Source organism: Etheostoma cragini, chromosome 6, assembly GCF_013103735.1.
Source record: "Etheostoma cragini isolate CJK2018 chromosome 6, CSU_Ecrag_1.0, whole genome shotgun sequence".
Taxonomy (NCBI): Eukaryota; Metazoa; Chordata; class Actinopteri; order Perciformes; family Percidae; genus Etheostoma; species Etheostoma cragini.
In genome coordinates, this window is record NC_048412.1 from 16,503,804 (window position 1) to 16,515,577 (window position 11,774).

An 11,774-nucleotide genomic window follows, 5' to 3' on the forward strand; every position below is an offset into this window, starting at 1 on the left:
TCACAGTAGGTTCTAGCACTAAACTCTGCCTCCCAGTCAGTTTTCCATCTTTGTAGACTTTGAGATTTAACTTCACCCTTTCTCAGTAGAAAAAGGGATTCTTATACATTTATTTTTCACAATTTTATCAGCCTCTTTGTTCTCTTTAACACCTATATGAGCTGGAACCCAACAAAACTGAACAATGAGACCAAGGTTCCTGCATTGTGATAGTAAAAGTTGAATTTCAGTAAATCTTCCCTTGATGATTGACCTGTATCCAGGGTCTTCCTTTAAATTGGCACTGTCCACTAACCATAGGCAGGCAACAGCCTTCAGCTTTGGAACTGCTTACCAACGAAGAATGAGTGTTTTTTCTTTCTTTAGCTGAGACGGTGCACACACTCTCTTGCAATGCCAAGTTGCATAAGGTGTGTGTGTCTCGCTTGAAGGACTATGCAAACATGTTCGTGCTCCGTTAAAAGGAAGTGAATGAGCCAACCTGCAAGGCTGTCGTTTCCTGCCAAAAGTCCCTTATGACTGAAGGCGGAAAAAACTTAATTTAACCCAAAAGGGAATAACCAGCTCTTTTGACATATTACAACAATCAAACAATTTGGACTTAGAAAGTTGCTTTGTGTATCATAGGTTTGATTTACCGCAATTATATTTAGTTTTCTCATTATAACATAACACAGACATTAGTTTCCATAGTTACACATAGGCAGTCAGTGGGACCAGCAAATTAACGATGTGTGACGCATCGACAGGGATAAAGACCTTTTCTAAATAAATGTGATTATTTAGAGTAAAACAAACTTACAAATATATATATAAACTCACATGTTCTTGGTTTAAAGATTCATTAATTTGATTATAGTTTCAAATGAAAGACAAGTTGCCAAGTTGCTCAGTGGTAGAGCAGGTGCACATGTACTTAGAGGTTTCAAAGTTGAGGTCCAGGGTTCGACTCCGGCCTGTGAAGATTTCCTAGATGTCTCCCCCCCCCCCCCCCCCCCCCCCCCCCCCCCCCCCCCCCCCCATTTCTCACCTAAGTGTCCTGTCAAAAATTAAAGGCGGAAAAGTCCCCCTCCCAAAAAAAGAAAGACTCAATCCTGAGATACAGACATGAATTTGGTAAAAACGCCATGACGCTGTGCCAGCCAGAAACTGATGAATGCATTATTTTTTTCCCTTTAATTATTTAAGTAATTCTTCCAATGGATTAGGGAGGGTTTGGTCTTAAAATGTCTACATTTATGTATAACATTTTTTCCTAAAAGCCCCACATTTTTGAGAACAAAACCTTCTTTACCTTCTTAACTTCAACAAAAACACCAAACTTATAGTCTTCACTGTCAGAGGTGATATCTCAATTTCCCTGGTCTGTAACCATCTCTGCAGATCTTGTTGAACTTTTGGGAGAAACAGCAGGCAGGAAGTATCACTACAGTGTTACGTTTCTGAGACAAATTCAGTAGTTTCCTTTGGTTGTTTTTTATTATTACTATTCTCCCCCTGTATTGTCCAATTGATGGCGATAATGCACCTTTAAGGTGGTTTACCAACCCTCAATAAACCATAAAGAAGAAGAAGAAGAACTCATGACGCTAAATGATAAGGATTGTGGGTAAAAGGAAGACCGTTGTTTACCATGGCGACGGGGACGCTACCGTCTGTTGTTAACGCATACAAAGTGCCCCTAACATTATTTCTGTTAATATACATAGGTCCACTTAATTGCCAGCAGTTTGTCATCCCATTTAAGGCTCCTTCAGATTGTGGTGCGGAAGAGTTTTTCGATATCTCGAGTCTCTCGTGTGTGAGGTGCGGTTCAAATCAGCGACGGAGCACAACAGGTCGGTGAAGTTACCATCACACCACATCACAAGAAATGATTTTCTGACAACACAATGCCAAAATAAAGTGTAATTAGTCGTGCTTTTAAAACAAATTATCTTTAACTGTGAGGTGGTCAGCCATTCACGACGCAAAGAAACCACAATGGGCTGGGTAACAGTCAGCCAGCGAGGTGCAGATTGCTAACACGGTAGCTAACGTTAAGCTATGATATCAGTCCAGAAATTAGCTAACGCTAGCTAACGCTAGTTAACGTGAGTGTAAACAGAACCGTTAAAGCGAGAATCCTCTCTAAAACAGGATGCACACAGTTTGTTGTTTGGATGAATAGCGATTTAAGAAAATACCTGCTGTAACCATAGAATCTATATTCTAATATTAATACAATTATATACAATATTAATGTGAATATATATATATATATATATATATATATATTTTAATTTATTATCGTACTAAACTAGTCCACCTGCTATTTAAAGCAATAAACTAGTTTCAACTATCACGCATCAACCCAAACTCTTCATATGTTTGAAACAAAAACTAAATGATTTTTTTCATAAATTTCATTGATTCCTTATCGTTTGGTCTATGAAATGTTAGAAAATAATGAAAATTGCCTATCACAGTTCTCTAAAGCAATGTCATGAAATTGCCCAACTACACCCAAAGCTATTCAGTTTGCTATGCATAAACCAAAGACATTTTTTATAATTTATTTTTATTATTTACGTACTATGTGAGAGCAAGTGGATGTTATAGTACTCCTTAACTAATAACATACAGATGATCGGTCTCAGCGAGCACTGTGTAGTGTGTTGTAACGTAACGCCACCGAAACGACGACCCTCTGTAAACGTTATGAATTCAAACCTCCCAGTTTGTAATATGTTGTATAATGATGTTCTTATCTTTACTAAAATCAGAGCTGAAACAATGACTTGATTAATCTATAAGTCAATTGGCTGGAAAATATTGGCAGTTGCCATTTTTATTACTACACTATCAAGAAGAATCATGCAGCTGAGATTTGTTCATTAACTAATATTTCAGAAGTCAACACTGTACAACAGCCTCTGTTCCCACTAACGTTACCGCTGGTTTTCCTCTTTTTGCAGGACTCAGCTGCATTTGCAAAAATGGATACCAAACTCTCACCACTGAGAAGGCTTCCATTACTTGTCAGCCATGTCCCTCTGACAAACCTGTACGTGCACTATACCTGGAATATCTTTACATGCTGTTTTCTCACATTATACCGTAGATGATGCATCTCCCTCCCAATTTAAAATACCATTTGTAACAATGTGGTCTTGATAAGTTGTCTCTTTTTACAGTCAGTAACTACAGGTGGGTTTGGATGTATTCGTTGTCCAGGCAGTCTCAGTGATGAGGGGAAGTGCCAGTGCCCGCCAGGCAATGTTCTGGGTGAGTCACCTATGACATATCATTTTTGAATTGTTTTAACAGTTTTTAATTTTGGATGTGCTTGCAGCAAATTTAACACAGTGAGACAATAGCCTAATACTATTCCATATTTTATGTCTAAATGGCTGAACATGTTTTTTTAGTGGAGAGAGATGTCAATGGAAACCTTTTGGAGGAGGCCATCTGTGAAAAGTGTAATGGAAACTCCCCTTCTTTCTCTGTACCAAACCACAGTGGAGACAGGTAAATATCAATACAACACAAACACTGATACATCCAGCTGTTACACACACTTTTTGCACTCAAGAAGTTGAAGGAATGTGAGGTTATACATTTTATAAATGGTATAGTCTTGAACAGTAAACTGACACAGTTACACTGTTCCAGCTACCTAACTGAAATATCAATATATCCTACCTCCAACATAAGTTAAAATCATGGTGGCCGAGATGGGTTGAACAAACTGCATACCGAAAAACCACATACCGACAAACTGCAAATTAGAAAAACACAGAACATTCATGGAAATAAAATGCAAAAGCCACAACACAAATGCAAATGATCCTCAGCAAAACAGCAGACGTGAGTGTCAACAGATGTTAACAATGAAACAAGCCGTCTATTATTGCAGGCATCCAGGGCAATTACAAGGGTTTTTACCTCTGAACAAACCTTTTGCATCATAGTAACAAGCCATTAGCCCTGCCAATGCCAACTCCTAATCCCAAAACAATAGGGACGCACAGTTGCATTTGCAATTCATTGTTCAAATCAATGAGGCAAATGAAATAGTTTAACAACAGAGTTAAAGGTTTGTCATAATGGGTAAGCTAATGCTTTTTCACACATTCCAGCCAAGTTCTAAAACGTACTTTCTACTACAGGTTAATTTACCAATGAACTACATACTACTTAGATATAGTTGTAACTGAACATGTGTTAAATACAAAAAAGTCACGTGACGTTGGAAATACTGCTTACATTTGTTATAATTGACAACAATATTAGAATTTGCCAAAATCATCAGAGTTTCTGAAAATACCCTTCACAGGGTTAAGAAGACTGAATAATCCTCTTTAGGGTATAATTCCAGTCAAAGTCTGTATGTTATCTAACAGATAAGGACCCCTGCATGGCAAACACACAGTCAAACAAGGTAGTGAAATATGTGCAGAATCCTTTAATGACTTATGGATTATGGTCAAAAGTTGTTGTATATTCCCCATCTTCATCCCTCTCTGCCTCTCATAAGCACTAGCCCGTGACCGTCATTATTGCAAGGACAAATTTTGTTCTTGCCATGACATATTTTGCGATTTTATTTGTTCTCACAAATGGCTTATGCCTGCGCACTTTCTCTTAAGCTAAATTCACACTACATGATTTATAAAGTCGTCCTATTGCTGAACGGTGAACTGAATCGGGAGTCTTAAAGTCTTTGTGGTTTTCAAACTACATGACTGACCGGCAACAGGGATTCACACACTATAAGATCTTTTACCATGAGTAATTCCAGATGAGTATGTCTAACAGAAAAATTCAATCCAATTAAATTTATAGTATCAAATAATAACGAGTTATCTCTAGACACTTTACAGATATAGTAAGTCTAGACTACACTATAATTTACTAAGAACCAACAATTGCAGTAATTCCCATAAGAGCGAGCATTTAGAGCGGCAGTGGCGAGGAAAAAACCCCTTTTAGGAAGAAACCTTGAGTGGTGAGTCAAACTTCCTTTTAGGGAGAAACCTCAGACAGAGAGGGCGGAGCCGGGCTTAGCAGGGCATTGCAGGGCGTAGCTTGACGTCGCAGGGGGTAGTAGGGAATTGTGTAGCGTAGCAGGGTATAGTAGGGCGTATACAAACATATTTACACAATAAAAAAAAGTTTAGCATTAAAATTGTGTAGTGTAAACCAGCCAATAGCACCCCTAGTGTCGTGCTGTCAGAGTGTGAAGAAAGAACGACCAGATAGTCCAGACCTTTTTTGTGTACACGCTGTAGTATGTAATGGTCGGGTCAGTCTCCAAAACTGTCTTTCAGGTGTGAGAGATGTCAGGCTTCCTTCAGTAACATTTCCTGTCTGTGTAACCCTCCTAATGTCCTGGTAAGTTCTGCTGACCCTCTACCCTCATACCTTCTTCCAGACACATACACACACCGTTGAGTAACATACTCATAGAAAACATGCATCATTAATGGTTGTTATGTGATTTTCCAGGCAGAAGGATTATGTTTCCCTCCAGGCAGCCTCTCCACTAATGTCAATCCCAGTGTCAACTATGCTGAGTTGGTGAGTCTTCCTTTTCCCCTCTCACATGCTCATTTCATTTGTGTTTATTTTGATGTTTTGTGATTTGTGTTATTCTGCTCTGTTTTGCTTGCAGAAGTTCAGTGTCCAGTCTGCGTGGTTCATCAAAAATCTGTACACCTCCTCAGCAGCCTGCCTTGTAATTCCACGTCTTACTTAGTTTTCTTTGAAAACAATCCTTTTCTTGGTCCAACATCACAAGAAGACAGTTCTGGTTTTGATCACAGCCACATACTGCTACAAGTGATGTGCTCATCCTGACACAAGAGGATATTTAGGATTTTTGGATGTTGTGTTGTAGCTGTTTTATTGTCGGAGTTGTAATTGTGATAGCTGTTTATGTTACATTCAATATAGCCATAAAAATTGTAACCATAATTGTTGCCAAAAAGCATCTCATAAATAAGCATAAAAGTGTTGTCCTATTGTGTAAACAACAAGGCAGTTTAGTATTAAACAAGACAAGGGGTGTGGTTACAGATCTTCTCCAACCTGACGGCATGTCAGGCTCTTGGGAACATGTGTGTGATGAACATGCACTCCTTAAGCAGCGTCTCCACCGATGCCTGCGGTCTCTTCAACACCATCTTCAGATCTAGGGCTGCTTTGAGCTCAACTCAAGACATTTCCTACTGGTAACTAACACTGTCATGGCATATATCTATACAATGTGCAATCTTTGAATAATTATTAATACAATTAGCTATGCAGCTATTATACTGTTGCTTTGTTTTGTTGTAAGCACTTTGATTACTCTGTCTCCAGGAGAGTTAATCTGCCATGGCTTTACTATGGAGACGAACCAGGACTGGCCAGTCGAGTGCTTCAGACCGATCCTGTTCCCATTGGGTTCAGTTTCAGAGGAAGAAACAAAGTAAGTTGTTGTTAGAATCAAGAATAGACAGGAACCACTAAAGTTATATCAAAGTTCATTTTTACTTGTGAGCACAAGGAGACAGTTTCCACACTACAGAATAGTACAGAAAATGGAAGCTGGAAGCTCTCTACAGACATTTTTTATACAAAGTGGATGTTGATACAAAGTCATAACAACATTGATGTTGTCAGTTTATCTCATTCGGTCTGGGAATCTCTGCCTGCTCTGCCCCCAGAAATATCCTGTGCCTTTCACAAGGACAGGCGATGGCTCCATGGTTATCTTGTTTAGAGTGATCAGTATAATATGGCATTCTTATAGAAACAGTTTTAATAATAACCGTTATACACTTCATTTATCCTCCAGTTATCACAATGAAATCAGCGTTTCATGATACTATAAATTGGGCAATATACTTGAAATGTTACTAAAAGCTTGACATATTCTGTTTATCTGACAGAACACTGACATTAAGCTGCTTGCTGCTGTCTATAATGTTAGAGGAGAGTTCCTCAGATGGGAGCAAGTAGGAGGACGTAATCTCCAGGTAAGATGTTAAAGGACTGATGATAAAAGGGGATATTTAGTCTAGCTTTGTAAGTTATTAGGACATGTGTACAGAACTGCTTGGTTTTCCTGCATAGGGCGGTGGTAGGGCAAAATCCCAATCATTATTGCCCACCACTTTTTTTTATTGCATGTCGCACATACATTTTTCAGTTGATATTACGGACTAAATTAGGTAAGTTGTTCATACAAATACAGGGGGCTGGTAAATACTCAACCTCTCTTCTCCTCTTTTAGCTTTGTCCAGAAACAACCACCAAGCAGGCAGCAGCCTTCAGTTTTGGAACTGCTTACCAAGAAAGCGTGAGTGTTTTTTCTTTCTTCAGCTCAGAGACGGTGCACACACGCTCTTGCAATGCAAAGCTGTATAAGTTGTGTGTATGTGTGTGTGTAGTGTGATATTTCAGTAGCAGAGCTGTTGGGTACCCATCCTGAGCCGATGTTCTATGATGTGTTCATGGATCTCGGAGGAGGAGAGAACAGAAAACTTCTCCCTCTGCCCACACTAGTCTATAACCAGCAATACAATGGACGGTTCATCAACCAAGGTGGGGTTTTATTTTTTAAAGTTTGTGTGTGTGTGTGTGTGTGTGCATTGCTTTTATACATTTTGTTTTTGTACAGAGAGCATGAAGAACTGGTACCTGTCTCGGCGTATGTTTGTTGTTGACACGCTGAGTGGAAGAGAGAAGAGTACGGATTCCCTGCCCAAAGTCATCCGTGTAGCCAACAGTGTCAAAATAAGGTTGTGTGCTCACCTCCATGACAAAAAAGAAAGAAAGGGAAAGCTTCTATTTGTTACTGCCCTAAAAAGTTGTGACGTTTTGATTAAACATGTATTTTGTAGGTTTCAGCTGGTTCCAAGAACCCAGGAAGGACAGGTGTTTACCCCTTTAATGACTGTGACCTACAAAGACGTTCCTATTACGGATATCAATACACAAACTGTGACTGTGAGTAGGCACACACACGTATACACACCCACACTCACACACACACACACACACACACACACTATAATAACAATAATGTGTACTTTATTAATCCCACAAGGGGAAATTACAATTGAAAATACAATGTTCAGCTTGCTTGAGGCCTGGTCCATACAATGATTGGTGCAGTTGGTCATAGTATGTGATGCTGGAGAATATAGAAGGGGCCTAAGTGAAGATACAAGGTCATATCCCATATTTTACATGGGATATAAAATTGACCTCATTAGGGTGCTTGCACAACTGGTGTATTTTATCTCTAACAAGTTGCAGTAAGACTTTTTTTTTAAGTAGGCTTTCTATTACAGAGAACAATGGCTAAATGAGTAGCGGTCTTCATTTATTAAAAAAAAACAAGCTTTAGGTTGGCTAATGCCTTTGTTGAATTTATCTGTTTCTAGATTACGTTTGCTGTAGAGTATGAGATGGATCAGAATGAGGCTCGCATAAAGACAGATGTGAGTAGAAGGATGAATGAAACATGTTTTGTTAAGTTGTCTGATATGACAGATAAAGGAGAAGTTCTTGTGTTTGCTGTGATGTTTTTGTGTGTGCTCAGACTGCTCTTGGTGTGATGGGTGGTGTGGCCGTCCTCTACTCTCTGCTGAAGACGGTCAGCTGGAAGAGGAGGATTTCCTCACCACTCATAGACGTGGAGGTACTGCATCTTTAACATGTCATAATTTAAGCCACATCAATTCATATGTTGGTGTAAAGTTTGGGAGTCATTTTAGTCTCTCCCTCTTTTTGCCTCAGACTATGCTGAAGTTTTTCTTGTTTTATGCTGGAGATCTGGCCAATGTTTTCTTTGCCGTCACTGTGGGAACTGGACTTTACTGGCTCATCTTGTACAAGGTTGGTCTAATTACCCAAGACCGTCTTTTATAGGATTCATGATTTTAATGCTTGAGTGGTCTTTAATGTTTGTCCAATTATCTAAATTTTGTAGCTTTTTCTTTTGAGCGCGTTTTTTACACTTGATTCTTTCCCCACACACAAGTAGTGTTTCTTTTGTCTTTGCATGGACTTCTGTATTTTCCTCTCTGCACTCTTTAGACATTAAAGGCAAGTGTCTTTCCTTCTTTACCTTTTTTGCCTGAACATTTTTTGAAGGCATAGATTTAGGTGTAATTGGTATTGGCTGCTCCCTGTGATTCATATGTGTATGTCTCTTTTAGGCTCAACAGTTTGTATCAGTGCTGTTACCGCTACCTGCTCAGGAGGAGCAGTTTGTGACATACATTGGTTGTGCCTTTGCTCTCAAGGTTAGAAACCGACTGACCAGCAGTATTGTTTTTGAAAGCTAGATGGTGTGCATCTATTTATATAAAAAAAAAATTGTTTTGTGTATTTATATTCAGGCTTTCCAGTTTCTCCACAAGCTGAGTCTTCAGGTGTCAATTGATGTTTTCTTTATTGACTGGGAGAGGCCACGGAGCAAAGCTAACAGAACAGTGCAAGGTACAGACATAGTTACTCTGAGATTATATTTTGCAGACTTCATAAGAACTAATTATCCAGGTTTTTTAGTCAATTCACCATACATGCTGCTGTTTCAGCTACCGGTAAGCCCAAACGTGACCCCTCTCCAGTCAGCATCTGGAGGACCTACTTTGTGGCTAATGAATGGAACGAGATCCAGACCATCCGCAAGATCAGCCCAACTTTTCAGATCATTGCTGTGCTCTTCTTTCTTGAAGTACATCTTACTTCAACAAATATACACTATTATCTGTAATATTTATTTTCCTCATTGCTAACATGTCACCCTGTACTTTGTAGGTGTTGGGTTTCTCTAACCTGGCCCTCAGGGACCCCTGGCCAACTTTACAGCGCTCGTCACAGGCATACATCCCCCCATACAGTCTGATGCTGCGCTATGGTCTGGCAGCCACGTTGTGGCTCTGCATTGGACTTCTGCAGGTAAAACTGCCCTCACTCAGTCTTTTCTTCTGTTTCCCTCACCTGTTCCTGTATATCTTAAGAAATGAGGTAAATACTGTACCCACAATGAATGTGGTGATGTCCTTTAAAAGATAATCACTTTTCCCTACAGGTGATTTTCTTCACTGTGTTTCATGAGCACTTTGTGGAGGACAAAATCCGTCAGTTTGTAGACCTCTGCTCCATCAGTAATGTAAGCAGCAATTCATATTTTATATTTGAAACCATGTATCTGTATAGAAGGTTTTACATAAGTGTACTTTGTCCATGTTTTTATATAGATTTCTGTGCTGCTGTTATCTCACCGTTGTTTTGGCTACTACATTCACGGACGTTCAGTACATGGCCATGCAGACACAAACATGGAGGAAATGAACAACAATCTGAATAGAGAATCTGTATGTACGCCAACAGACTGCATGTTGTGTTAGTAGTTTTAATATTAGTATGTTTATATTTATTATTATATCCATGTTCTTTCTTTCCTACTCTCTGTCATTTCCTGTCTCAAGGAGTCCCTGTGTGGTCAGAGAGGACTACTTCCCAACACAGAGATCCAGACCTTTCAGGTGTCTCTCACCAACCGCTTGCGGTCGCAGTATGACAGGATACGGGAGCAGATCAACAGTGTATGTGCTTTCTCTGTTGTGTCTGTAATTGAGCTATAAACTGTCAACCCAAGATAACGTTGCTTCCCCATGTTTAAATTTAAACGGTTGCTGGTCTTTTGTGTTCCAGAGGCATGGGCCATCACGGCCAATGGATGCATTCTCGGCTAATCAGTTTGAGCAGAGGGCCAGAGGCTACCAGACCATGAACCACTTTCTGGGATCCATTATAGACCATGTTAGTACAAATGCCCATAAATAAACTCACACAAGCAGAGTTTGATTGTATATTAATTTATTTGTTAGATTGTAAAGTATGTAACTTGTTTTCATTGAACTAAAATGAGCTTGTTCTGTCTCTAATGTTGCATTTTTTATCTCAGGCTTATCCAGACATGGACTATATAGTGAAGGACAAGCTGATGTTTGAGAGGGTCATAGGAATGGAGTTCCTGGAACCCAGTGAAAAAAGCATCTTTTACAATGGTAATAACATCTGATTAGCTTTCCATTTCTTCTTTGTTTATATACGTAAGTGGGTGAAGATAACGTCTTTGTTGAGCATAACGTTGCTGTTTGCTTTTCTAACTGCAGACGAGGCCCACTCCTTTAGTGATGTGCTGTTTTATGGGAATGAGGCAACGCTGCTGATCTTTGACACTTTGTTCTTCTGTGTTGTCGACCTCGGGTCTCAGAGCTTTGTACTTGCAGCGGTGCTTACATGCGTACAGCAAATGGTCAGTATTTGGGGTATATACATTATGTTGCCTACACTGTGCTTAAAAAGAACATGTATTGATCACCATCTCATTCAATACAGATATTTCGCTTGATCCGTAACACTCTCGGAAGGAAGAACCTTGTCAGAAAGACTCTGGTGGATAAGAGATTTTTGATATAAAATTCCCTGCTAAGTAATTTGTAGTGTCGGTGTTGTTTAGTGACATTCCTCTTAAAGATGTTACACAGCTTGTACAGCTTTTTTTGTACTTTACATATACAGTATTTTTATTGCTGTTTCATGATGTAAATATGAGCATTTCTGTTTTTGTATGAGTTTTTATTGATTAAAATGTTTTGATATGAAGAAGGTCTTGTTTTAATTTTAATAAAACCCAATTCCTACTCCAGATGTATATGATACTCATAGCATTCACATGTGATATCATTATCCCATCAAACCTATACCTATAACATGTTTTGATA

The 11,774-nt window shown here is 39.2% G+C and overlaps 1 protein-coding gene across 3 annotated transcripts; it reads left to right on the forward strand.

Moving 5' to 3' along the window:
- The first annotated feature begins 1,583 nt into the window (after positions 1 to 1,583).
- Positions 1,584 to 11,655, forward strand: tmem67 (transmembrane protein 67). Of its 3 annotated transcripts, none has more exons than XM_034874527.1 (29): positions 1,584 to 1,838; positions 2,958 to 3,046; positions 3,177 to 3,267; positions 3,411 to 3,510; positions 5,313 to 5,376; positions 5,491 to 5,562; positions 5,657 to 5,719; positions 6,061 to 6,215; positions 6,346 to 6,454; positions 6,918 to 7,004; positions 7,262 to 7,327; positions 7,419 to 7,572; positions 7,649 to 7,769; positions 7,872 to 7,977; positions 8,418 to 8,474; positions 8,576 to 8,674; positions 8,773 to 8,871; positions 9,073 to 9,081; positions 9,195 to 9,281; positions 9,378 to 9,477; positions 9,570 to 9,715; positions 9,799 to 9,939; positions 10,073 to 10,153; positions 10,242 to 10,358; positions 10,473 to 10,589; positions 10,699 to 10,806; positions 10,952 to 11,054; positions 11,163 to 11,305; positions 11,389 to 11,655. In XM_034874527.1, the coding sequence occupies exons 1-29, from the start codon at positions 1,634 to 1,636 to the stop codon at positions 11,467 to 11,469; spliced, it is 2,970 nt and encodes a 989-aa protein (XP_034730418.1). In that variant the 5' UTR covers positions 1,584 to 1,633; the 3' UTR covers positions 11,470 to 11,655. The 3 variants fall into 3 exon arrangements, with proteins under 3 accessions (XP_034730418.1, XP_034730419.1, XP_034730420.1); XM_034874528.1 differs by having other exon boundaries at positions 9,576 to 9,715; XM_034874529.1 differs by lacking the exon at positions 9,073 to 9,081 and having other exon boundaries at positions 9,576 to 9,715.
- Positions 11,656 to 11,774: the final 119 nt, after the last annotated feature.

What these genes read in the sequence shown, in the direction of transcription:
- tmem67 (XM_034874527.1), top strand. Translation starts at nt 1,634, where the DNA reads ATGGCGACGGGGACGCTACCGTCTGTTGTTAACGCATACAAAGTGCCC. An exon ending in TCAATACACAAACTGTGACT is followed by an intron (nt 7,978 to 8,417) that starts GTGAGTAGGCAC and finishes ATCTGTTTCTAG; the next exon opens with ATTACGTTTGCTGTAGAGTA. An exon ending in CACCACTCATAGACGTGGAG is followed by an intron (nt 8,675 to 8,772) that starts GTACTGCATCTT and finishes TTTTTGCCTCAG; the next exon opens with ACTATGCTGAAGTTTTTCTT.